We start from the raw sequence: 26,616 nt of genomic DNA, 5'->3' as shown, positions 1-26,616 counted from the left end.
CTCCCTCCCCTCCCCCCCCTGGTCCCACCGGACGTTAGAGCAGTGAATGGCCCACCCCCTCCATTGCCGCAAATAAAGTCTCCCGATTTTTTTATCTCGCCAGGTTGGCAGGTATGGATTGCAGAACGTGACTGAGAAGCTAGACAGGCTAAGCAAACTGGTGACTCTAAATATTATTATGTAGAAGACTAAAGTAATCTTCAACACCCTCTAAACGGAACCACAGTTTACTTTCCTGCAAAACATTGGAAGTGGTAAAGAGAGTATGTGTACTTATGGCAGGTAATGACCGCATATTCGGACCATGTGAGCGAAATAAACAATAAGAATGATATGGAGTGAACTTAGGAGACACTCTGATCACGAACAGCAGATTACGAGTATCCTTTGAGAGGAACATTTATAATAGCTGTACTTTACCTGTACTCGCTTCTGAGGCAGAAATGTGGATGCTAGCAAAATGGACAACGCATTGAGCTGTGAAAAGGAAAATTATAGGGGGCAACATTAAGAGACAGGAAGAGAGCAGAGTGGTTCAGGAACGAACACGAGATAATGGTACCCTAGCTCAACCAAGAAAAAAATGGGCATGGCATGCGATTCCAAGGCAACACGATCAATGTTCCCTTAGAGATATAGCAGTCTAAGAGAAGTGAATGGTAGCAGGGTTAGGCAGATAATCAGGCAGATGGGATTAGGAAGTTTGCACGGGCAAATTGGCTGCAGCTGGCATAGCATAGGATTGATTTGTGGGATATGCCTTTGTCCTGCAGTGGACACACTTGATAATGGCAATTAATATCGAAATGATGCCATAAAAGGGAAGAGCATTTCCTTGCTGCAAAAAGACGAAACTTGGTGAAACACATCACAAATTAAGCACGGCCTGCAAAAGTGTGTGAGTGTACAATGTGGGTTGTGACTGTCACTTTCCTCGAACGAAAAAAATAACTGAAGTGATAGTCTTGACACTTAAAGAATATATATGTCCCCACATGCCTGGTTTTATGAATGGCAGTTTACCAATATCCCTCAAGAAGAAATTATATAACAGCTGCTTCTTACCGGGGCTCACCTATGGGGCCGAACCCTGGAGGCTTACCAAAAGGGTTCAACTTAAATTGAGGACTACACAGCGAGCCACGGAAAGAAAAATGATAGGTGTAACGTTAAGGGACAAAAAGAGGGCTTAGCTGGTCAAAGAACAAATGCGAGTCAATGACATCCTCATCAAAATAAAGAAGAACAAATGGACATGGGCAGGGCATGTAATGAGAAGGCAATATAAACGGTCCTTAAACTGACTGGATTCCAAGAGAAGGCAAGCGTAGCAGGGGGCGGCAGAAAATTGGATGGGCAGATGAGATTAAGAAGTTTGTGAGGATAACATGGTCGCGAATAGCACAGGACCGGATTAATTGGAGTGATACGACAGAGGCCTTTGCCCTGCAGTGGGCGTGATCAAGCTGAATATGATGATGCCTGGTTTTACACTTGCTACGACAATGTGCATTGCAACGGGGGTGTTCGCCTAGCAGAAGGGTCACTAGTTATAGGTTGTAGCGCTAGGCTTAAACAGGTCGGCGCTATATCGTAACGGGTAAGCAAGCACTTCTCGTCGTCTTCTCATGCACCAGCACCATGCCCACTGCCCAGTGCCTTCAGTACAATCACTCCCCACCGAAAGAGTAGCCATCCTGGCGACTCAAGGACAGGAGATCACAGGTGGGTCATGGCACTGCTTCAGCCGGCAGACGTGGACAATTTCCTGGCCCCGACGACGCTGGTCGGAAGGCGTTTCGAGTGGCTCGATGAGGTAGTTGACCGCGGATGTTTGTTTGAGTACCCGATAAGGACCGTGGTACTTGGAGAGCAGCTTGGAGGAAAGGCCTGGAGGAGTAGAGGGCACCCACAAACAGACCAGCGAGCCAGGTGCAAAGCACCTAGCCGTAGTGGATGAATCGTGGCGAAGCTTTTGACGCCACTGGTCCTGGGATGTGAACGAACGAGCGAGCTGGCAACATTCTTCGGCGTAAGCAGCCGCTCTAGAAACAGTTGTCCACTCCGAAGCATCTGGCCGGTAAGGTAGAATCGTGTCCATAGTGCATGAAGGTTCGTGTCCGTAAAGAAGAAAGAAAGGGGAGAACCCAGTGGTGCTTTGCGTGGTGGTATTGTAAGCGTAGGTGACGATAGGTAGAATGCGATCCCAATTCGAGTGGTCAGATGAAGCATACATGGCCATCATGTCACCAAGGGTGCGGTTGAAACGTTCCGTCATCCCATTAGTTTGAGGATGATATGCTGTGGTAGTGCGGTGAATGATGCGACACTCCTTTAGCAAAGCTGCAATGACGTCTGAGAGAAAAACGCGACCGCTGTCGCTCAGTAATTCTCGAGGTGCTCCATGGCGTAAAATCAGATTTGGAAGGAGAAAACTGGTGACGTCTTTTGCTGTGACAGATGCTAGGGCTGAAGTTTCAGCGTACCGCGTGAGGTGGTCGATAGCAACAATAACCCAGCGGTTGCCGCTTGGAGTGTTGGGAAGCGGACCGTATAGGTCAATGCCGACGCGGTCGAACGCGCGTGCAGGGCATGGTAAAGGTTGCAAGGGGCCGGTGGCATGTTGAGGTGGCGTCTTGCGTCGGTGGCATATGTGGCATGACCAAACATACTGGCAAACGAAACGGTACATACCGCGCCAGTAGTACCGAAGCTGGAGGCGAGAGTATGTCTTTAATACACCAGCGTGGCCGCATTGTGGGTCGTCGTGGAACGTGGCGCAGATGTCGGAGCGGAGGTGTCGGGGTATAACAAGCAACCACTTACGGCCGCTGGAATTGTTGCGGCGGTACAGCAGGTTATCCCGAATGATGAAGTGCGTGGCTTGGCAACGAAGCGTCCGAGAGATCGGTGCTGGCGACTGGCTGGACAGGAAGTCAATAAGCGAAGAAATCCATGGGTCTTTGCGCTGCTCTGATGGCATGTCGGAAATGTTGAGGGCGAAGGCACCGCAGGTAGAGATAGACGAATGGACAGGACCATAGGGCAGGGGTGACCGGGATTGAGCGTCGGCGTCTTAATGCTTTCGGCCTGAGCGGTAAACAACGCGGATGTCGTACTCTTGTAGGCGCAATGCCCAACGGGCAAGCCGACCAGTTGGATCTTTTAGTGAAGATAATTAGCATAGGGCATGATGGTCGGTCACGATGTCAAATGGACGCCCGTACACATAAGGATGAAATTTGCCGATAGCCCAAATGATGGCCAGACATTCCTTCTCAGTAACCGAGTAGTTCGCCTCGGCTTTGGTAAGGATGCGGCTGGCATACGCGACGACGTACTCTTCGAAGCCATCCTTGCGTTGTGCGAGAACAGCGCCGAGCCCGACACCACTAGCGTCCGTATGGATCTCAGTTGGGGCAGAGGGATCGAAGTGTCGCAGTACTGGAGGCGAGGTGAGAACGCGTCGTAGTTCTTGGAATGCGTCGTCGCACGCCGAGGACCAGGCTGATAGGTCAGAACTGCCGGTGAGAAGCTGCGTCAAGGGGGCAATGACAGAGGCAAAGTTACCGACAAAGCGTCGGAAATATGAGCACAGGCCGATGAAGCTGTGAAGCTCTTTCATGGTGGTTGGTTTAGGGAACTCGGATACGGCGTTAAGTTTAGTGGGGTCCGGAAGGATACCGTCTTTTGAAACTACATGGCCGAGAATAGTAAGCGTACGAGCGCCGAAGTGGCATTTCTTCAAATTTAGTTGGAGTCCTGCTGTGGAGAGGCACGCAAATACTTGCTCGAGGAGGTTGAGGTGTGATGCAAAGTCGGTAGAAAGAAACCACAATATCATCTAAATAACAGAGGCACGTTTTCCACTTCAGCCCTCGAAGAATGGTGTCCATCATTCGCTCGAAAGTGGCAGGCGCGTTGCAGAGGCCGTACGGCACGACAGTAAATTTATATAGCCCATCAGGCGTTACGAAGGCCGTCTTTTGATGATCGGCCTCTGCCATTGGCACTTGCTAGTACCCGGACCGCAAATCCAGCGACGAAGAGAATTCCGCTCCCTGCAGACAGTCCAAGGCATCGTCTATGCGCGGCAGAGGATAGACATCTTTGCGCGTTATTCGGATAAGACGGCGATAGTCTACGCAGAACCGAATAGAGCCATCCTTTTTTTTAACGAGGACAACCGGAGATGCCCAGGGACTGTTGGAGGGCTGGATGATGCCACGCTCCAGCATGTCGTCAACGTGCTGGTCGATGATATGGCGTTCAGCAGCCAACACACAATAGGGACGCTGGCGCAATGGTGTTTGTTGACCGGTGTCGATACGGTGAACGACTGCGGATGCTCGACCCAAGGATGGTTGGTCAATGTCAAATGAGGAACGAAAACGTTGGAGGAGTTTGATGATTTCTGTTTGCTGCGCAGGTGTGAGTTCTGCGTTGACGGCACGAGCGAAGACGTCTGCAGGGGCATCAGTCGCGCCAAGATTAGTGACGGAACAAATCGGAAGTGATGCCGTATCACCAAACATGGTGGCCGGGAGAACGCTATCGAAAGCTTCAGCTGTACCCAGGCACTCGCCGCGGAGTAGGGATGATGGGCAGGCGGACGGATTGCAGACGTAAAGGGCAGCAGAACCGTCGCAAAAAGTGACGACAGCAAACGGAAGCAGAAAGTTCCGGCGGCGCACACAAGTGGCCGACGGTGTAAACAGAACAGATGAGTTCGCAGCAGAGTTACATGACACAGGAACCAGAGCGGCGGAGCAAGGTGCGGTATCGATGTCAGAGGCGGCAACAACTTTAGGAGAAAAATGGTCGTCAGGGTCGAAGCACGGCACTGATAACGTAAGTTCGGCACGAGCGCAGTCGATAAGAGCTTGATTGACAGATAGGAAATTCCATCCAAGAATAACGTCGTGTGAGGAACGAGGTAGGACGACAAATTCTATAACATACATAACGCTTTGAATGACAACCCGGGCTATGCACGACGTTGAAGGCTGAATTCGATGCGAGGTTGCCGTACGCAGAGAAAGAGAGGTAAGGGGAACGGTCACTTTGTTCAAATTGCGGCAAAGCTTCTCACTAATAATAGGAATGTCGATAAGTGCGTGAATTCAACTATAATGAGCAAATATGCTTATATCGATGAAGTATATCCATTTTGCCACTGGTGTGTGAATCTAACAAGCGAGGAAGTAGCTCTGAAAAATAGAATTTTTTCAGCCGTGGTAAAGTCTGCGACACATACTTGGGATCAAAAGGCACTTGAACAATGACATCATTTTCCACACTCCATACATAAAAAAAGCATATCTGGGTCTTGGTGCAGAGCATCTGAAACTGGACCTGGCTGTAATAGCCATTTGGCCCACTCTCTTGAAGTACAAGTTCGGCATCTTTGTTTAGCCGCACATCATACTTGCCACTACTGATAAGTGGCACACAGTCATTCATGTTGGGACACTTGATTTCAAGAATGGCATCCATTCCTTCAATAATTCCATCCGGACTAGCTGAAAGCCACGGCAGCTCAGTGTTCACCACTGTTCCTATTTGGTTTACAGTAAGCCCAGTCTTTTTTGAAAACTGCTTTCGGGCAACAGGCTCCATCTGTTTGCCATACTTGGTGGCAGCATTGCCAGAAAAGCTGGTGGAAAGCATCCTCATGGCTGCTTTCTCGCATCCCGTAGTCTCTCTTTTCGGTACCTTGTTGACATTTGAGGCAGTCAAACGTAGCTTCCGCGAAAAAAACCACAGTGGCGTTGCTTGGCTTGCAGTTTCTGACTGAAGCACCTCAGCACCACGGGGTGACAATGCCACATACTTTTCATAAAATGTAGTGCACACCGCACAGCTTTCGTTTCCGTGGTCGCCATGCTCATTCCCATCATTGGCTGGTGGTGGAGGCACTTGCCGCTGCATGCTTGGATGGAACGTCTCATAGAGAAGAGTGCCTGCATAAAATATAAGACATCACAAATCAATTAGGTACAACATGTTTCATCCCCTTGCAGGTTAAGCCTTAAAACAAACGAAAGGTGAGCTAGGATTGATTGGTTGGCTTATGGGGTTTAACGTCCCAAAGCGACTCAGGCTATGAGAGGCGCCATAGTGGAGGGCTCCGGATAATTTCGGCCACCTGGGGTTCTTTAACGTGTACTGACATCGCACAGTACATGGGCCTCAACATTTCGCATCTATCGAAATGCAGCTGGGATCGAACCCGCATATTTTGGGTCAGCAGCCGAGTACCATAACCACTGAGCCACCGCGGCAGGGCGCAAACCGCAATTGTAAAAAGGCACCTATGTGCTATGCATTGTTCATGCACATAAACATATCTGTGTGGCTGAAATTATTCTGCAGCCTTACACTACAGCCCCCTTTCTGTCTTCCTTTCCCTCCCTCTCCATCCTGTCTCTCAAGGCACGGGACAGTGAACTAGTTTGAGTGTCTTTCCCCCGAAACTAATTTTTAATGAACCAACGCTTCAGGTTTAATTCACACCTTTTACACATTGTTCTACTAGTGTTTTGTACTTCTTAGCTTGCAGTGAAGTGCATGTTTCTCCTGCCGTATTACGTTAAAATGAAACTAGTGGAAGCATTCATTTACATAACAGTCCTGAAAGAAGCTTAACTGTTTTCACACCACAGACATCGGTCTAGAACTGAACCAGCAACTCTACCAAAGCTTAGCGTGCTGTCAGTGTTCAGCTTCAGTGATGGAGGAAATACACCAGGAGCTCAAAACATGGATCTAAGGTCTAATGCTTGCACTTTTGTCTTTTTGAGCATCACTCAGCAGTGCTCTAGCCTTTTATTTGTAGGACTGTCTAGAGACATGCCAAAGAATGATAGTAATTTGAGGAAGTGTTAAAGCTATTTAGGATATAGTCAATTCTATTTACCTGGGGTATCAAATAGGTATGGAAATGGTGACTCAGCATGAAATTTGCGGATTTCTTCTCGGGTCATTGGCACAAATGATGGTCTTTGCCGCTTTGGGAGGGGATCATCCACAACCTGCTTCTGCACCTTGAAAGTTATTTCTTCAAGCGTGGCTGGTTCAACATTGCGTTTTGTGCCACTGTTCCACAATGCAGCCCTGTCTGTGCAAGAAGTTGTAGTATAGCCTTTTGCCACAGCCATTTCTATTTTCCATAAGATTGCACCGACGTGGCTACAGGCTTTTCCTAGCCCGGCCATGCAAGTGCATCCGGCTGTGACAACTTCTCCGCATTGTTTCACGCACGCCCAAGCAGTCCTTGGTGTTGCATTCAGGGACTGAGAAGGGCTTACCGTGCCCTTCACGTAACATAAGTCACTCGAGATCTTGTGAGTGAAAACTTTCCCCACCCACCCACTTTGCACGTAGTTATAGGACTCGAGGGCCCTGAAGTTTTTGATCTGTTGAAAATCACATGCCTTGGAGTTCACGAGGTAAAATATAATATCTGCCGCATTCACATTTGGCCACTCCCGCATGTCTTCACACCAAGCAGTGACTCCATTTGGGTGGCTGTATGTGCTATTGTCTGAAACAAACCAAAACAAATGTATGCAATTTTAGTCGGTTTCAGTCTTTAATACAAGAATACACAAAAGAGTGCTCATAGAGAAGCCAATTTGGATGCTGGGAAGCACGCGCACGCATGCAAACGTGCACACTAGCACACAAAAACAATCGAGTGATAATTCGGCTGACGTTAACATCTAAGAATCTCATCTGCGTGCCCTTAAAAGTAACAGTACATCATGCCTTATGAAGGAAGGCATATACGCCAGGTAACTGTACTCGACGTTTCCCTGCGTTGGCAGTTTACCTTGAGTAAGCGCGTATGCTATCCGGTCAGCGGTGTTCGGGAGAACTTGCATCCACAGCCTGAATACAGTTTCGCGCGCTCTCTGCACATAAGCGAGGAATGGACGGCCGATCGACATTAAACGCATAAGTGTGTTTTTATAGCTTTGGTGAATTACCTTACAGCACGGAAATGCATCCGGTACGTAATGTACGTAATCGGCTACCTAGAAACCAAGCACTTATCCCGTAGGCACAAGCTAGCGTTTTCGCTAGCGAATGCACACCTTCGCTTTTCCCTGTATTTAAACCACCAAGTAATTTGTAACATACAACAAATTAGAGCAGTTTCCTTAGGCGCCACACACAGTGGGCAAAACAGGATCCTGATCGCTTTTTGCGAGCATAGATTCCAGCAGCTCATCGCGAATGAGTATCATGCAATGACAAAGCTTCGAAAGCCAGTCGTTACTGTCTCGCACAAATTTAAAAGATCCTCGGTGCACTATCCGCATTTCGAATGGTACCATTGCACGGCACGATGTTGACTGCATTCAACGTCATGAACTGCGCACACTTAGCCGTGACTAGGTGGCCTAAACAATTACTTACCTCCGATATCGACGGGTGCTTGAGAATCTGGCGGCAAGCCGACAGTGGCTGATGTCGACGCCATTCCGCAATCGCACGGACTGATTCACAGCCACGGGTGCTCACAACAGGAATGTATTCGCCTTGCTAAACCGACACCTCTCAACACTGGTGATACTTGGACGCTGAGCGAGGAGCGACGCTGAGGAGAATTAAGCCACAGAGAATCGTCGGTGAAAGCAGCAGCGCTGAGCTGACGCTTGCCGGCGCCATCCGGCAGTCGCGCGTAGTCGTACCGCCGCTGTCAGCAGGAACGTTTTCGTCTCGATGTGTAGCCGATGCCTCTCGACACTGATCGGAATAGCACGAAAGTGGCAAGACGACTCTGTGAAAGCCGAAGACACGGAGAGACACGGAGAAACACAGATGTGGAAAGCAACAAACGTTTTTAGCCCTGCTCGTTGATCGCAACAGCAGCGATACGCCGGCGGAGGCTGATCAACGACAGTCCAATATGGCGTCGCCGCCAAGCAGACGCTAGACGGCGCTAGTAGTCTAAATATGGTGGCGCCCATGGAAGCCTCAGTGCAAAGGTCTATAGTAGCAAGAGCTTGGTGGCGCAACCCACCGCCCCGTTCCAAAGGGGACGCTCATAACATCCATCCACCCATCCATACTTCGCAGCGCCCCCTGGGCAATGCAAGAGCCCCATGGAAGCTGCCGCCAAGGACGCCGGCAAGATTGCCCGTGCGACTGGCTCACCGTCGGCGGAAGCGGCGGTCAAGTTGGCGACAAAGGGAAGTACCTGCGGTCGCTGTGGTGTTGCCCATCCCCCCTCAGAGTGCCAGTTCTCTAAAGTACAATGCTTCACGTGCGGGAAAACTGGGCACTTGGCACGGGTATGCCAAGGGTGAGAACGAACAGCAGGAGCAGCCTGGTTCAAGCCCAGGTACCACACAAGCCCACGGCCAGGGTAGCTCTCGCAAGGGTATGCGGCGGGGGCGTGCGGCAGCAGGCCCAAGTGCTTCCGCGGCCAGGCTCCACGTTGTGGCCGAGGACCTGCCGATTTTCGACATGTGACACACAGGCTTTGTACCGTCGTCTGTGCCGCCGTACATGCTGACCGCCGAAATCTGCGAGCACCCCATTTCCATAGAGCTGGACACACGGGCCAGCGGGCCGTTCATGGCCGGGAAACGGTTCAAGCGTACCTTCCCCGGCGTGTCCGTCGAGGATTCGGGCATGATGCTGCGCAGCTACTCCGGGCTGCTCTCCCAGGTCCAGGGTCAGGCACAGGTCAGCGTTCGCTTTGGCGACAGGGCAACCCTTCCCCTCTACTTAACCAAGCGATCATCGCCGACGCTGCTGCGACTAAACTGGATTCATGCACTGGGCTTTTGTCTGCCAGAATACCAGGAAGCCAGCCTGCATGTGGTGAAAGACGTCCCCAGCCTCCTGACCGAGTTCCAAGTCCCTGTTCCAGCCAGGAGTGGGCACATTCGCCGGCACAACAACTGGCATCTATGTACCTGATGGAGCCCGGGCACGCTCTTTCAAGCCTCGCCCACTGCCGTTCGCCCTGAAGGACGGGGTCATCCCGGGGCTGCAACGGTTACAGCGAGCCCTTCAAGACACCTGAATGTGCCGCTCCCATCGTACCAGTCCTCAAGCGAGACGCCAGTGTCAGGATCTGTGAGGATTTCATGGTTACCATCAACCCCGTCATTGACGTCGAGAAGTACCCGCTGCCCGGGATAGAAGATCTCTGGTCAGCGTTGTCTGGTGGACAGAAGTTAACCAAGCTCGACCTCAGAGATGCTTACCAGCAGCTGGTGCTCCAGGATGCCTCCCGGAAGTATGTCACAATATCGCCAACTTTGGGGCCCTTCCAGTACACGCGCTTACCGTTTGGCGCGGCCTCAGCTCCAGCCATATTTCAGAGGGAGATGGGGAACCTCTTCAGGGGGCACGTGGCGGTGTACTAGGAAGACATCGTGGTTACTGGCAGCGATGACGGGGACCATCTACAGAACCTGCACAACGTGCTGGCACGCCTGCAGGACGCTGGTCTCAAGCTCAAGTTGGAAAAGTGCGTTTTCCAAGCCCCCAGTGTTGAGTACTTGGGACGTCAATTCCCAGGCTGGCCTAGCCCAGGCTCCCCGCAAAGTTGATGCTGTGTTCAAGGCGCCTAAGCCCCAGGACAAGAAGGACCTTCAGAGCTACCTCGGCCTCATCAACTTCTACAGTAGTTTCCTGCCAAACCTGTCGCAGCATCTACAGCCGCTCCATCTTCTGCTTCGAGATGATCAGCAATGAGTCTGGAAGGAGCACGACCGGGCCTTCCAGCGTAGCAAGGAGCTAATCACCAAGCCTCCAGTGCTGGTACATTTCGATCCTGGTAAGCTTGTCGTCCTGACCGTAGATGCGTCGCTGTATGGCGTGGGAGCCGTCCTGGCGCACCGGGACAAGGATAGCCAGGAACGCCATGTGTCGTTTACTTCTCGCTGGCTTCATGCTGCAGAGCAACGTTACAGCCAGCTGGACAAGGAAGGCTTGGCTCTCATGTTCGGTGTCGAACGCTTCCACCAGTATTTGTGGGACCGGAAGTTCGAGGCAGTCACGGACCACAAGCCGCTGTTGGGGCTGCTGGGGCCTGACAAGGCAGTTCCCGTGCAGGCATCACATCAAGTAGTACGCTGGAGCTTGAGGCTGGCAGCTAGTTTTTTACCAGCTAGTTTACCGTCCGGGAAAGGACCTGGGACTTGCTGATGCCCTGAGCCGCCTGGCCCTGCCAAAGGTGCCTGATGCTGTTCCGGAACCTGCTGAAGTGTTCATGCTGGAGCACGCGTACCTGGAGGTGCTCTCCAGATCTGCGGTATCGCAAGCGACCAGCCGGGACCCAGTCCTGTCTCAGGTGGTCAAGGCGGTGTCCCGTGGGGAGTAACTGCAGTTCAGCAGGCCTATAGCCACAAGGCCGCTGAGCTGACCTTGAAGCAGGGCTGCTCGTCCGCATGCCAGAGGGGCCCACGTGGCACAGACACACCGACCATGTTAGGCCTCGCCTCGGGACCTGGCCAGCACCCTCAACTGCCACTTCAGTTCCAGCCCGCAGGAGGAATAGCGGCAACACCAGTTGCTTCCAACAGAGCACCACCCACCTTGGAGGCGGCAAGCATTGCCACTGGTGCAGTGCCCGTTGGGCTGGTGTCGAGCCCGGCACCACTCACAAGGCCGACCATTGCGGACCCTACGGGTGGAGTGAGGCTTTCTCGGGCAGCACCCGGCGTTGCCACACCCGGCCAGTCAACTCCGGTGCCCAGGCAGAGTATACTCGACGGCGGAGGCCACCAGACCGTTACTCGCCTGGGTAGCAGGCACCATCGACCCAGCTAGGGTGGAGGTAGAGCCTCGTACTTTGAACTTGGACGTTTGCTGTCGACAAACTGGGGGTAAGGGGGTGTAGCAAGCATGCGACGCCTCTTCGGGCATAATCTTCGATGGCCCGCCAGGCTCGGTAGGCAACACTGGTCACCGCACTGTAATAAACACCGACAAGCACAGCTGCTCGGCGGTCAGTCATCGTTCATCATTACCAACGCTGCAGAGCATCCGTCTAACGGAGGGTGCCTCGAACCCTCCCTTGTTCACGAACCCGGGCGGATCGTGACAATGACACAGTCTATATGCAGTTCTCACTTCTCTGCAATATACAGTGTATGCTTGAAGGCATTACATAGCAGTCTTGCGGTGAAGCCATTATGAAAACACATGATTTTGGTTTTTCCTTTCGTAACACAAATCTTGTGTTTTCGTGGAGTTTCCTCCTAGGCCCCAATGCCCTGTTGTGGGCTTGTCGTTTAACGCTATGACATCCTCTTCCTTAAATGTGAATGTACGCCTAGCAAGGTTTCAAGTGGTAGCACGAAAGGTTCTTTGTAGGCTTATGGACGCGTAGCTGCTAACATATGCATGCTTCTCATTTCACATGGGATGCCTTCAGTCACTCTGCGTAGGCCAAAATAATTTTGCACAAGCGCTGCACCAACAAGCAAAGCAAGTGTATGTCAGAGTACCGTTTGTGGCCGTACTGACATTCTAGGAAATATGCAGTTCATTTCTGCATTTTGAACAGCAACAAACTTACCGTGTCTTCCTTAATGTTGCGCCCACAACACATGGCTCTATCATTATGCAGTGTTCTTCCTTTTCACTGTGGCCGTGTTGACTTTCTGCGCATCACTGAAAACGCAGTGACGTGGCTTTTGGCAGTAAAGTGCAGCACTGATAAGGGCGTACGCACAGCGTTTCTTGAGCATTCCAAGTCTTTTTGCACGCCTCGGATTTATCAGTGCAAGTGATGCATATTCCCATCACCAAATGGCCCCACCGCTTTGCTGCATCGGAGCACAAACGCGCACCTGGGCTGGGATAGCGTGCGCAATCTCACAGGCAATGTCCCAGGCCGCGGCCCTAGCTGCCGCTATGCTGGCGAAAGTGGCTTGCGTCGAGAACCAATAGGCGCGCAGCTCGTGACCCCTCAAGCTGCAGTGCATTCTGGGAACATGCAAGTGATGCGATTTTCCTTGCGGCACCCGGCAAGGGAAGCGCTCCAAGCTTATCCCACTTGGCCATTCCAGCTTCCCTGCCTTAGCAGCAGTAACAGCAGCACACAACTAGAGTACACACACAAAGAAATGGCAGCACTACCACTGACTGATGTGCCTAAGTGGCACTACTGAATGGTTGCAATAGACTTGTTTTCAGAAAGCAGCTCGAGAAACTTCCACTTGCTTTACATTGGATGTAATCATTGCGTGCTTTCGACCTTCCTGCTCAAATTTCTAAACGGTTCTCCCACATCACCTTGGAAGCAGCCTCTGCCGTGGTTGGCTCGTGTGCATGCACCCTCTTCCTGCTTTTGAGGAAAAAGTCAAAGGCCTTTTTTCATCTTTATTACAGCAAGAAAAAGTGCACAACTTTGCGTTATGTTCAGGCTCACCATGACATAGACAAAAGCACAAGGCAGTGTACATAATTGCAGGCTCAGCAACAACTGTTAATGCCATTTCTTGTGCAAGCCGCAGGTACAAGGACACTGACCACATACACCTTTGCTGCAATTGTAGGCACGAAAGTATACACAACGAGTTATTCAATCACAAGAGAAGAAAATTACAGGGCGATCACAACCTATCCTGCAAGTGGCAATCAATAAAACTGGATAACAAACAACACTGTCCCGCATCTTCTATTCAGCAAAGCATAACACTTTCAGTACGATGAACAACATAAAAAAGCACACCATGTCTCTCATTTGCTTTTTCAAACTTCAGCCTAGCAAATGTTTTCGTGAGCTGCTATCCCAATTTTGACCATAGCTCAGCATTGCCCTCTTAACATAACAGCACCTAACACTGCATATCACAAATCTACAGCAATTTGCAAAAATAGGGAGTTAAAGCAATAATGGACCCAAAATTAGTGGACACAATCCCCTGGGTGTACAAAAGAACGCAGCGAGAGTACATAAGAATGCAAAGGGCCTGAAATAGAATTTGAGTTTTTGCCCAAGCAATACCACTTGGATATGCTTTTTCCATAAACTCCCTATTATGTGTCCTTGATTCGTTCCTTACAATACAGGTACTAAGACATCTTCAGGTAGTCAAAAATGACTAACAAAAAGGTCTGAACTTCACCTAGTTGGTACTGATTCATAGCTAAAAAACAGTGCGAAAGAAAACCAGGACAAGAAAGATGACATAGGACGAGCGCTGACTGCCAACAAAATGTATATATTCTGTATGTAAATATATATATATGCCCAAGAAACAGGGAGGGGCGGAAGGGGGCTCAGGCTTTTCTAACTGTGCATGCATCAAACGTTAAAAACTTACGAACGATTGATCAATCACAGAGATATTATAGATTATAGTGGGAGTATTCTAGTCGGTACCTAACAAGTTAGGGTCGCTATGCAAAAGGGTGAACGCTATTCTTCCTGAAAACATGCAGTGTGACAAGCAACATTCCACGCACTTTGTGCCTAGCAAGAGGAAAGTTGTGTACGAGGTCCCGTCGTGCAGTGGCTCATAGATTGGACAAACAGGTCATTGCCTTAACGACCGCCTGTGGGAGCACTCCAGTAACCTCAAGTCCAAGAGTGGGAGCAATTCATTGTGCCAAATGCGGGTGCTTGCCTTTACTTGAAGAGGTACATGTTCTGTGCAGATACCGAGACCAGCGAGCATGTGAGATCTGCAAAGCTTTTTCTACGCACTGCAAGGGCGTAGAAAGGCTCGGTCAGCGAGCTCGAATCGAAGCGAAGCGAAGGCTCGGTCAGCGAGCCTTCGATTAACTTGACTTACAACAACGCGATTGATCATTTCTTAGCAAGTTTTCCATGTCTACACATGCCTGGTTAGAAGAGCCCTTGCCCCTGCCTGTTTCTTGGGCATGTGCACATGCAGTCTTCTGTTGGCAGTCAGCACTTGTGTCGTCTTTCTTGTCTTGGTTTTATTTTGCTGCTTTTTAGCTGTGATTTGCAAGCTTCAGGACAACCTTCTAATTAGATCTAGAAAACATATTCTACATTCTATGCTCCTTCATTGCAGCCAAATGGCAGCAAACATCCATCACAGAAAAGAAACCAACCTTCATGATTTCCATATTGCATTACATGGCTGAAGCAGTACATCTTTCAAGTAATAAGCTTACTGAGTTATTGGCACAAGTGTTGGCATTGCTATCAGGGTTTAGCTTTCCTTTTTAACACATAAATCAACTGGTCTGTTTATACCTGAGGATCTTGATACAGATATCTGCACTTGTTTACTTTCACTGTCATGAAAATTAAGTTTAAACAATTTCGTTGACTGTTACAAAGGCAACAAAGATTAGAAGAAAACCCTAGTTGAACTTAACATGGTGGATTCAATACAACTAAACAGTTTCAACCACCATAAACTATTGAGCTATATATATGAACATGCAGGCGTGAGTCTCAGATCACTGCTTTACACAGTGTTCAGAGAAAATTATCATGCACAGGTACACACTCTTGGTGCATGCTCCGAAACTGAGTGGCACATGCTATGCCAACTCCAATGTTATGCCTTGCAGATGAAACGCAAGCAGCTGGAATGCAGGGTCTTCAGTGTGCCTCCAACACTAGAAAAAACGACCAGCCTGTTAGAATAATTTGGTGTCATTTAAGCCATGTAGTTTCATACTAAAATAACAAAGCCTGTGTGCACTGCTAGTATGGCTGCTGTTCAGCCATCACGGGAAGGGTGGGCCAGCGCCTAAGCTTTGTTCGAGTTGCAGACAACCTTCTTGAAGTTATCTTTTCACCACAGTTTATGTACAACAATGATTATTAGCAAACATTGCTACTATTACACTTTTCAGGAAATTGCAAAAGCAAGATAAAGAATTTTTAGCATATTAAAAAGATACCCATGGTGAGTCTTTTACTAGACATCTATACTGGTGAGAAATGTATTCAAAAGCACTAAGAATAATTTCTGCGCTGCAAATTGTGATGAAATGACTTCATTTGGAACTTTTTAACATCTACAGCTCTAAACAAATGTTGCGAGGCCAGCACACAACATACATGAACCAAACAGAACATTAAAACATGTTTTAAACAGTAAAATATTTCAACAATGAATCCATTCTATATCGTAAAAAAAAAATTCACGTAGGACCACGATTCCCAAAATGGTTGGTTGACTGCAGCACGAGATATTCCTCTGGTAATTTTAGTATGAAACTGCATGCTTCAAGTTACTTTCAATGGAAATGCCTTCGCTATGAAATGCCAGCTGTCGCGCAGCAGCTGCGTAGGCTGAATCCTACAGCTCCTACCACGCGTGGGTTTGGGCTAGATGGTTGTCATCCACGATTACTTCTCACATGAAAAAAGAAAATAGGGAGGCAATCGGAGACAACACAAACTTATACTCAACTGCCACCACTGCTTACTAATACCAATATGGACAGTGAGTGCTAACACATTAGTGAGTGCCTCATGTTATCTCCTGAAGCTTTAAGTATCTCACAGGTACGTTGGTCTCCATTTACACAAACAAGTTCACACTTTTCAAACTCGGCACAACAACAACCTCAACAATGCATAGACATGTGCCCTTCAGGCCCCCTGCACATATTGTCATGTTCTTGAAGATTATTTTTAAGATGCTAGAAAATCTGACAGTCCACATGTGTGGCCCCCCCCTCCCCTTTTTTTTCAGGAAAGTAAACGCAGACAATGACCAAAGAGGCACCCAGATGGTCAACACTTGCATGATCAAATGCCCACACGTATGACAAGACCTTTTCATTGGCTTTATTATTGAGCAAATAATTTCCCACAAAGCTCTTCTCAGGTTGATAATACCACAGTTGAAAGCTAGGGTGTACACTGCACCAGTACGAAAGGGGACAACTAAAGCTGTGTGCAAACCAAGATTCCTGCAAACCGACAAGTCAGAACCTCATTCACAGTTACTATATAGTTTTGGCATGAGAAGTTCTGCTCACATAGATTTCTTTAAAATTTCAGCACAGGAACAACGGAAATTACTGGCTTTAAATTCAAATGCAGTGTTTCCTTTCTCAATGGTGCACCATGTAGAGGGTGCACGTGTTCCAACAAGATCCTAAACGATGTGCAACTTGTAAAAGCTTCTTCTGCAGACAGAAAGGCGATTTGGCAACACACATTTCCCAAAAGGTGCTAAATGCCTATAACACATTTCCAGTGCTTGTAATATCCCACGTGGTCATGATAGGCGAGGTAAGGGAAGCAAGACTAGCACAGGGCGTGGTCTTCACATCACGCAGACTGTGTGGCCTGCCTTTCCACGAAGAGTTCTAACCGCACAATACCAGAGGCTGCATTTATCATAATGCAAAATTGGAATTTGCATCACTGCTACTTTGCCCCAAAAGTTCTGGAACTGCTGTCCACCTTAAGCTCATGCAAATGATCTAAAATATATATTCAAATCAGTATATGCAGCCAAAAAAAAAGAACCCAAACCACTTATCAGCACTCCGAGAAGCATGGATGTCAATTATCAGCAGTGTGCCAATGTCAAATAGCCTGGTACATGGGGCTAGACAGGCACAGAGACACTACACGTGATGCCAAGGAAAATTAGGCAGTATTCTGCAAATGTATATCCAAGTGGTACATAATATTGAAGTCAGGAAGGACTTCACTGGAGAACGATACAAGGTCTGGGCAGCCTCTGCCTTGCCTTACTGATGCAAAGACAACGCCACACTAATAAGGGACATGGTGCTACAACGAGACCACATTGCGACAGCTTTGGGTGCTGTACCCTGGAAATGAGGCCCCATCAGCCTGCTACCAATTTCGCCACGAGGACTTGTACAAATGAAAACTGAATGCCAAGTTAAGCAAAACCAAATAAGGAGCCAAGTCTTGACGACAGTCAATTTTTGATGATGTAATACTCAAGGTGTTTGGGGATGCCACCTTCATTTAATTGGCAATCAAGATTGACCAAGACCAAAGGACAAAGCATCAAGTGCGACAAGCATACTTTTTAATGCACCACACGTCTCTCTAGCAAGACCAATCTGTTGACCTCAAATTTCGCATCTCCCCACTATGTCCTCTGATACTGTCGCCTCTATGCTCGGGCATGCGAGTGGTAAAATCTATCGCACAAAGTAATGAGGCAATGTACCCCGATAACAGTTGAGCAATTTCATACTACTATATGCTACATCAGTGTGTTCTGACCGCTTCCCATATGAGCCTTAAAAGTACCCCAGCATAAAATTGCATGCAACAATAGCGCTGGCAGTTGGTAAAAAAAAAAAAAGCATTTCGCAGCCGCTTTTCAAACCTGAAGGAATGTTCAAAACAGCATATGAGGGAGGTTCCCAAGGGCAAAAGAACACTTTCTTTGGGAGTACAAAATTTAAATTTTTCCAAGCATTAAGAGATAACTTTTGGGATTGCTTCGCTGGTACAAACACGCCTAAGTGAGCCACATAAACTAGGAGACCATCAATGCATTTCGAGTGCATGGTCTGTTCCAATAAAAATAAAACATGCATGGCAGTGCAGCCTTGTTAGATGCGCGACCAAGAATGAAGCCACCAGAGTGGCACATGCATCCAGCAAGCTGCTTCTGATGCATACAAACCTGTTGCACACTAAAAGTTGCGAAACACACGAAAGTTGTGGTGCAAATAGGAGCGACACGCCTGTCCCAGCTAAATTACTGTTACGTGACATTCAGTACAGATAAAGCCATGTACAAAAGTGCACACAACCAACGTGCATATAAACACCCAAGGCCACACAATGCTGCTTCTACTCTGCCCTTGTGCAGTTTCCCATCCGCAGCACAGGACATTATCTATGTTGCTTAAAAATAACCAGCAGCGCCAATCTAGATATTCCACTCATGGCATGTTTTCAGAGTTATGAAGTCACGAGTGCATGTTCCAAGTCAAAGCTAAGCAAAAAGGGGCTCTCTACAGCTGGGCAAATTGTGTCATGAAAGCACGATTCAAGGAAAGCACACCGCACACCTCTGTGCAGCAGCACACCGAAGTGGGAGGTTGTCAAGGCAGTCACTTGTCGGCATCTTGCAACCTGTTCTGCTTTCCCAGGATCTTCATGAGCTCCTTGGACATGTAGTATGGCTTCTCTTCTGATCCATCATGCCTCTCACAATCTTCCACTGCACAGTAAAAGACATTGCAGTACAGATCGTTCACATGGGGGCCATGATTCCATTTCTGCCCTCCCTTGTCCAACACTGAACTGGCAGTGGTACATGACATGGAAATTGGCAACACGCATCATACAGTGCACCAAGACACAGAGAAAAATGAAAAAAGATTAGTTGGAGGACATGCTGTGCCAATTCCCACTACTTGTGCAGCCTGTGTACCGATTGCCTCCTATGAATTATGAGCACACAAACACACAGCTGGCACTTATGAAGATACAATAAACTGATATACTTAACGTTTTCCTTTAGTGCCCATTTAAGTCCAACTAGACTGAAAGATTAGGCTTCTGTAATAACGAATTCTTCATTCTTAGCGAGAACAGCGCTTTTGTAAGGAAGAAAGCTATGAAAATCTGAGTGGTGCTACCTATTTTAGACTATGGCAACTCATGCGATGACAGCACTGGCTGATCCACACAGAGAGTGGCATACGTTGCGGCACGGGTGATTCCAAGTGAGGAGCAGCAGTGATGCAACAATATTGACCCACAGAGAAGAAAGATAGATGAATAATCTACCTAGCTCGACTGAACATTTTCCTGTAGTATCCCTTTAACAGCAAAGATATGTGTTAGTTTTGGCTTCAGTTTTATGGGAACATGCAGATGGTGCTATTATCCTTTGTGTTATAAGCGGTCTGAAATAAAGGATATGCATAACTGCAACTGCTCCACGATAAGAGTGTGTAACGGAGACTGAACGAGGACATACAAAAAAACAGATACACAGATACAGCGCTGCCTCTGTGTGCTTGTTTCTTGCTACGTCCTCGTTCAGTCGCACTCACACACTCCACCATGGATTCGAACCAAATAGCCCGCCAACGTATTTTAACCAAGTGCAACTGCTCACCACTCCTGTCCCTTTTTAAGCAAAAAAAATGTAATCCACATATTATGCTGATGAAATTCATCACATGGCCACTGACGACCCATGGTAGCTGTAACAGCACAACAAGTCATCTGCAGCCACCTGACTGCAAGCTGAAAGCATAATGCAGACCAAGAGATGTTATGAACGGTAATGACATGCATGATGCCTAAATGCTAACAGGCATGCAAAAAACATTCTTGAAATATTCCTAGGGTGAGCACCAAATAACGGAGATGGTATGGTCAAAGAAATCAAGTGACCCAGCACTTCTGTCTGTTGATTAGGTGCGGGCTTATTGAATTATTTGGTGAGCCCACAGGTGTAACCAAAATGCAGCCAACCTTTTTTTTTGTGGAAAAGTATGACTGAATGGTATTTGACAGCTATCAAGTCCAGGGTGATTATCCTGTCGGCCTCCTTTTTGAACAGATTGGCGAGTTTTTGGATCTAGTTCTGGATCAGGCCACAATGTCTACTGATGAACTTGTCAAACAAGGTTCTGAGAAAGTGTACAGTATCCCTGTGGTGTTATTTAACCAGCTAGTGCTGAAACAAGAGATGTAAAGTAGAACACTGCCTGACAAAACATCCACAATTCCTCAGGCCATAGTGATTCAACAACCTCTACAATTATGGTCGAGACTCTCCTTTCTGCTCTATGCCACTGAGAAAATTGTACAGTTTAACTTTTGGAGCTAGAAATGTGTGACAGATCATAAGACAATCCAAAGGATCAAATAGTATTTACAAGGAGGCAGTGAAATACAATGAGTGGTTATATGACCAATACCAGGCAATAAACCATTGCTCAATGGAGTGACAAGGAAACCGCATCAGGTCCTGGAGCATCAACCATGGTGCAAAGAGATCTTTCCTCGTAAAAATTTGATTCTAGGGTTTTAAATGCCAGAACCATGGTACTATTACGAGGCCCACCATAGTGGTTAAAAAATCGCAGGATAAATTTTGACCACCTCCTGGGGCTCATTACGTGCACTCAATGCACGGTACATGGGCGGTTTAGCATTTTGCCACATCAAAATGCAGCTGTCGAGGCCGGGATTTGATCCCGCGACCTCACGCTTAGGAGCACAACGCCAGAGCCTCTAATCCACTACGGCGCGTTCCTTGCAACTTTCTAAAGAAGTAACGTTAAAGGGCCCCTCACCTGGTCTGGCCATTTTGGGCTCACACAAGCAGTGCATACAATGTGCCCTGACAATTGTGTCTGCTAAGTACAGTCGAACCCACTTATAGCGATACTGGTTTTAACAATATATCGGTTATAACAATGAGAAGCTGCTTCACCGTCTACTTTTGTATGTTTTCCATGGTGAAATGACCTGCTCACTGCAATGCCCCGATGCCGCATTATCAGTTATAACGATGAAGTCTGGCTGCTGGGTGTCCTAGCCGAAAAGTAGTGAAATGCAAAATCCTTGAAAAAAAAAAAGAAGGAAACGAGAAATTTGTGCGATGGGCTGCTGCTTCAACAGCTACAACGTGCTCATTTTTCAGCCATCTCTGCATGCCTCTCTCCCATCGCCCTTCCACCCCTCCGAACACGAATGGGTTGCGCCCATAGCTCTAAGCCGCCTCACCATCCAAAACATGAATGGACTGCGCCAACTGCACTGCTCGCAGGTCGCTCACTGGCTCCTCATCATTCAGCGCAGTTCTGCAAGCAGCTTAATCACTCGCGTTCGTCTTTGTTGGTTGCATCGATATCATTCCTGGCAATGCGGTTTCTCAACCTCGTTTGACCAACAGTTGGTTTGACTCGCCGCCGAAACAGAAGATGGCTGATGCGCCCACTGATCATCGGCAATACACAACGTTGCCGGTGGAAAGAAAGACTACCGTATTTACACGATTGTAAGTCGACCCCCCCCCCATATCGCGTGACAGGAAAAAAAAAAAAAGAGTAGACCCGAGGGCGCATTCAATAACGAAAATTTATTAGTAGCTGACATGGTGACTGGACTACTCATCTTCACTAGTGCTGCCATTGCCGTCACTGCTATGGTCCCACAGCGCGTTGTCGTCCAGCGAAATTCCACATTTGGCAAATGACCGCACCACGACATCTTGTGGAACAGCAGCCCACGCCAAATGCATCCAACCACACGCAGCCATCAGAGAGGCTCTTTTGACAGGTCCGGTTGGCATAATTGCGCAGTCTTCTGCCGCCAGCCACTCGTTGTACTCAAGGCGGAGCAGGTCCTTAAAAGGCGAAGGTCCGGGCTTGTTTCATGAACATGTTGCACTTCACTGGCAGGGACCGATCACTCATTTCAGCGACGTACGACGCAAGCTTAGCCTACAGCTCCGGAAAGCGTCCAGACTTCGGCACGTGGGAAATTTTTCACTTGCCGTCACAGGTGAAAATTTTACTTCGCCGCAGTCGTCACTCTCACACCACCCGTTCAGAAACATTGAACTTGCGGTCTGCTGCTCAGTGATCTGCTTCTTCGGCGTAAAGGATGGCAGCCCTATTGAACGCTGCTGTGAACGAGTGCCGAATGATTAGTGGACCTGGACCACTCATGACGACTGAAGAAGCATAGAAGTAGCACGTAGCCGGCAGTCAAGTGGAATGCGTCAAACTAATGCCTTTCGTCAAACTATAGAGAAAGCTAAGCGCAAAAGAGAAAGTGAAACCCACGATACTCCCCACCAGCGCCGCCATTTCAAGAGTGCCGCTGCGAATGGGCACCGCGGCGCTTCCATCAGCTATCGACCCCCCCCCCCCCCATAAGTGTTGCGTGCACTATGCGTGCACTGTAAAACTCTCAAAAATGTTGAAAAACCCTTCTGAAAAGCGAACAAACACGCGGGATAGTGAAAAGCTACGGGTAGAGCCATAGAGCAGACATAAAACTGTAACTACGTTGTGGCTCCCAATGGTCTCGCTTTTTTGGCGGTGCCATGTTTTGCTTTCGATTGTAAGTCGACCCCCCCACTTGAGATTTTCAAATTTAAAAAAAGTGGTCGACTTACAATCGTGTAAATACCGTAGGTGCTTCTAACCGATGAGGCGATCATCGCGAATGTGCTTGCATCTGATAGGGACGGCGACGACGGCAGCGATGACGCGGTAGGGCAGGCTGCCTCAACATTGTCCTCACAGGAGGCCCGGCAGATGATTCAGTTCCTCTGGGGCTTCGTTTTCGTGAGGAACCTTCCGCTGCACTATGTGAAGCACCTGGATGCCTTGGAAAAGGATGTCGGCAAGCTACATGTAAAGCATGCAAGGCTCACGGACATAGGGTTTTCTTGTGCAAGCCAGTGAGAAGTACATGGCAAGTTGCTCGTGGCGATCTCCCCTCAGCGTTTCTTCTGGATTTCTCAAGCTGACAGGCTGCCGCAGCAGCCTTCTCGCAATATTTAAATGGCCCCTTTTGGGGCCACCAAAACAATGCCTCGGCAGTGCTTGTTAATCGCTTGCCACCCGTGACCCCTCTTTGCACTTGTTATAGCAGTTCCATTCTTTAAAGGGACACTAAAGGCAAATATTAAGTCAAGTAAAAGTGATAGATTAGTGCTTGAGAATCTCTAAAGTGTCACTATTATCACGAACAGGGTCTTAATAATAGAGAAACTGAGGTAAATGAAGGACATTATTAGAGACTCCCCCGGGACATTCAAGCGCTTGTCTGATGACAAAAGCACACCTCAGTTAAATTCTGTCATTAGTACTCAGACACACGTTGCAAAAAACTTCATTCTATTGTATTACAAGACGAAATAAAATGCTATTTATCCAGATCTATTTCATTTTTAGGAAAAAGAACTCATGGAAATTACTCTTGGCAAGACGCGGGCGGTCAAAAGGTTTTGTTTTCGCTCGACTCTGCACAGCCCACGCTTTCACATTCAGCCATTTCGTTATCACGTAGTCCTGCGCTGGTTTTGCTGGCTCGCGAAACTTGCACAAACTGTAAGTAGCAGAGAATTTAACTTCCATGTTACGTCGCAGGATGCCCGAACGGTTCACGCCACTTGACCAAAAAGCAGCGGCGAATCCACCGCTCTGCCTTGGCTCAGTGCTGCTGTCTGTCGGGTGCTGTTTTACTCATTGATGGCAACAAAGGGTGGTGATGGCGTATGCAACGTCACCACTCCTCTGGTTGAGTGGTGGGAGATTTTAATTTAGAAAATGGCATTCAGACCCTTCACATGCAATTTTTTCGTAAAATAAGTCTGTTCATGGCAAGAAACAAGCGTTGCGAGGTTTCTGGAATGGTATTTAAACAGTCCACATCAACTTATTATAAGCCTTTAGTGTCCCTTTACCGCCGACAGTCATGGCTTCCTACACACGAGCGGCGCGCCCAGGAAGCAGTTAAACGAGTGAACACAATCAGCAGCTGGATGGAGCAAGGTGGTGGGGAAGGGCACTGGCCTCCCCACAATTATAGTTTTCTCACATCAGCTCTGCCATCCCCCTATTTTGATTTTTTCATGCAACCTGGTTATAACAATTATCGGTTATAACAATGGAATTTTCGTGGCACTTGAATATTGTTACAGTGAAACCTCATTAAACCGTAGTTGACCAGAGCTCGGAATAAGTATGTACTAAACGATCATACTGTTTAACCGAATTAGCATGAGATCGCCCACTTACCTGCCGAAAACAAAATTCAGAGAGAGTGCAATGAAAGGGGAAAAAAACATGCAGTGTTTATTCACTTTGCGTGACAAAAGTGTTATTTTCGTTTGATGCCACGGCGGCCTAGCACAACGACAGCGGCCTCAAACTTACTGAAGCTGCGTGCCAGCTTTTCAGCCAGCCCCCTCTTCTCGGCAAACACTGGCATGGCAGATTCCTTGTTGGTGTTACGTATTCTCTGTGCACGCACGCAGTAGTGCTGCAGAAGTCCCGGGGCGCCTTTTTCATTGCCGGTTGCTGTTCTCGTCGCGACGATTACATTCATGAGGCTGATGTAACGCGCAGCTTCTGCCACTGCCAGGCCTAAATCGCCTGTGCTGTCGCTTTCCGTGCCGTCGTCATCACTGTCGCTGGTCGACACTACGGCAACAACAGAGGCAACGATGGTGAAAAGTCGAACCTCGTAGCCGACATCTCTTCGCAGTCGCAGCAGCACTGCGACTGAACTTCTTGCATTCTTCTTCTTTGCATTCATATGCAATTTCTTTGCATTCCAAATGCCACACACCGTAGTCAACAGCAGATCCCTGTCGCGTGCCAGCGCCGACTTTTTCGTGTCATGTTCGATAGCAAAGACAATGTCTAATTTTTCGTCTATGCTGAGCACTCGGCTTCTTTTTTTTATCCAAGCTTCGGCATGACGCGAGTCCTCGCATGCACGATGCCACAACGCTCTCTGGCATCTCTCTGGCACGACGGCGAAATGATGTTGATGTTGATGTGGCTTCACGTGCAAACGCGCAAGGCACTTGGAGGCCGTTGTTCCGATCTCTGAGGCTTGTTGTTCTGCCGGGCTGCTCGAAGGAGACGATACACCACCGTGTTTGCGCGACCAAAACTGGAAACGCTACGTTTTAACCGATGAGTACGCAATAAGCTGGTACGGTTGGTACCCATACGGTCTTTCGAGGAACCCGTATGGGTTTCCTTTGTAGCAATTGCTACGAACGGGTGGATGTCTCATTTTCTCTTTATGCATTACTTCTCTCCACCTTGCGGGTTTCCGCAGAACTACTACGTCAAACTCTTGCCTTTGCTTCGTGTTGTCGACAAATTCGACTTCGCCCTGCCATCTGCTAGCCGCCTGGTTAGCTCAGATGGTAGAGCGGCTGCCCCGGAAAGGCGGTGGTCCCGGGTTCGAGTCCCGGACCAGGACGAATTTTTCTTCAACTATGAGGCTCTTCTTTCGAGGAACCCGTATGGGTTTCCTTTGTAGCAATTGCTACGAACGGGTGGATGTCTCATTTTCTCTTTATGCATTACTTCTCTCCACCTTGCGGGTTTCCGCAGAACTACTACGTCAAACTCTTGCCTTTGCTTCGTGTTGTCGACAAATTCGACTTCGCCCTGCCATCTGCTAGCCGCCTGGTTAGCTCAGATGGTAGAGCGGCTGCCCCGGAAAGGCGGTGGTCCCGGGTTCGAGTCCCGGACCAGGACGAATTTTTCTTCAACTATGAGGCCTTTCTTTCGAGGAACCCGTATGGGTTTCCTTTGTAGCAATTGCTACGAACGGGTGGATGTCTCATTTTCTCTTTATGCATTACTATGACTTGCTGAACCAGAGTTTCCATCAAGACTGGTCCTTGGAAGACTGGTCGTCTTCCAAAAGATTTGCAACTACCGGCTCCCCTCAAAAAGGCCATGAAACTCTCAAAGCAGAAGAAGTCAGAGCACACTACTCATCTAAGCAAAGCTACAAGGCATGGCAAAACCTTCATGAGACATCTGATCCTTACTTTGCCAACTCGGACGCATACCAAGTGATGGAAAGTTCAATATCTAGATTCGTGTCAGTGAGAGATTCTTTAACCCTTTCGCTGTCACGGACGTACGGGTGCGTCATCGCGCTTCCCCCCCACAGTGTCACTGACGTACCGG

General features: G+C 48.3%; 3 protein-coding genes across 11 annotated transcripts in view; 1 reads left to right on the top strand and 2 right to left on the bottom strand.

The window, feature by feature from the left end:
• Positions 1 to 48: 48 nt before the first annotated feature.
• LOC135919100 (uncharacterized) lies at positions 49 to 8,895 on the bottom strand. The gene is made up of 3 exons (XM_065452826.2): positions 8,425 to 8,895; positions 6,920 to 7,546; positions 49 to 5,963 (listed from the first exon to the last, which is right to left on the bottom strand). The coding sequence occupies exons 1-3, from the start codon at positions 8,486 to 8,488 to the stop codon at positions 5,128 to 5,130; spliced, it is 1,527 nt and encodes a 508-aa protein (XP_065308898.1). The 5' UTR covers positions 8,489 to 8,895; the 3' UTR covers positions 49 to 5,127.
• A 624-nt stretch (positions 8,896 to 9,519) lies between these two features.
• On the top strand, positions 9,520 to 11,347 carry LOC139048912 (uncharacterized). Its single transcript, XM_070524106.1, has 5 exons — positions 9,520 to 9,892; positions 10,066 to 10,258; positions 10,464 to 10,648; positions 10,925 to 11,091; positions 11,201 to 11,347. Exons 1-5 carry the CDS (start codon positions 9,520 to 9,522, stop codon positions 11,345 to 11,347), a joined length of 1,065 nt encoding a protein of 354 aa, XP_070380207.1.
• Positions 11,348 to 13,339: 1,992 nt separating this feature from the next.
• Positions 13,340 to 26,616, bottom strand: part of Ctl2 (Choline transporter-like 2) — a 608,937-nt gene continuing 595,660 nt past the window's right edge. For 8 of the 9 annotated variants that reach the window (XM_065452835.2, XM_065452840.2, XM_065452841.2 and 5 more), the window contains one exon: positions 13,340 to 19,136. In XM_065452835.2, the coding sequence (XP_065308907.1) occupies positions 19,027 to 19,136 (110 nt within the window). In that variant the 3' untranslated portion in view covers positions 13,340 to 19,026. The remainder of the gene's footprint in view (positions 19,137 to 26,616) is intronic. The other variant, XM_065452836.2, reaches the window with a different exon arrangement.

Source organism: Dermacentor albipictus, chromosome 1, assembly GCF_038994185.2.
Source record: "Dermacentor albipictus isolate Rhodes 1998 colony chromosome 1, USDA_Dalb.pri_finalv2, whole genome shotgun sequence".
In the NCBI taxonomy this organism is placed as follows: domain Eukaryota; kingdom Metazoa; phylum Arthropoda; class Arachnida; order Ixodida; family Ixodidae; genus Dermacentor; species Dermacentor albipictus.
Note: the sequence above shows the minus strand (reverse complement) of the source record. Positions and strands in the feature narration are given on the sequence as shown.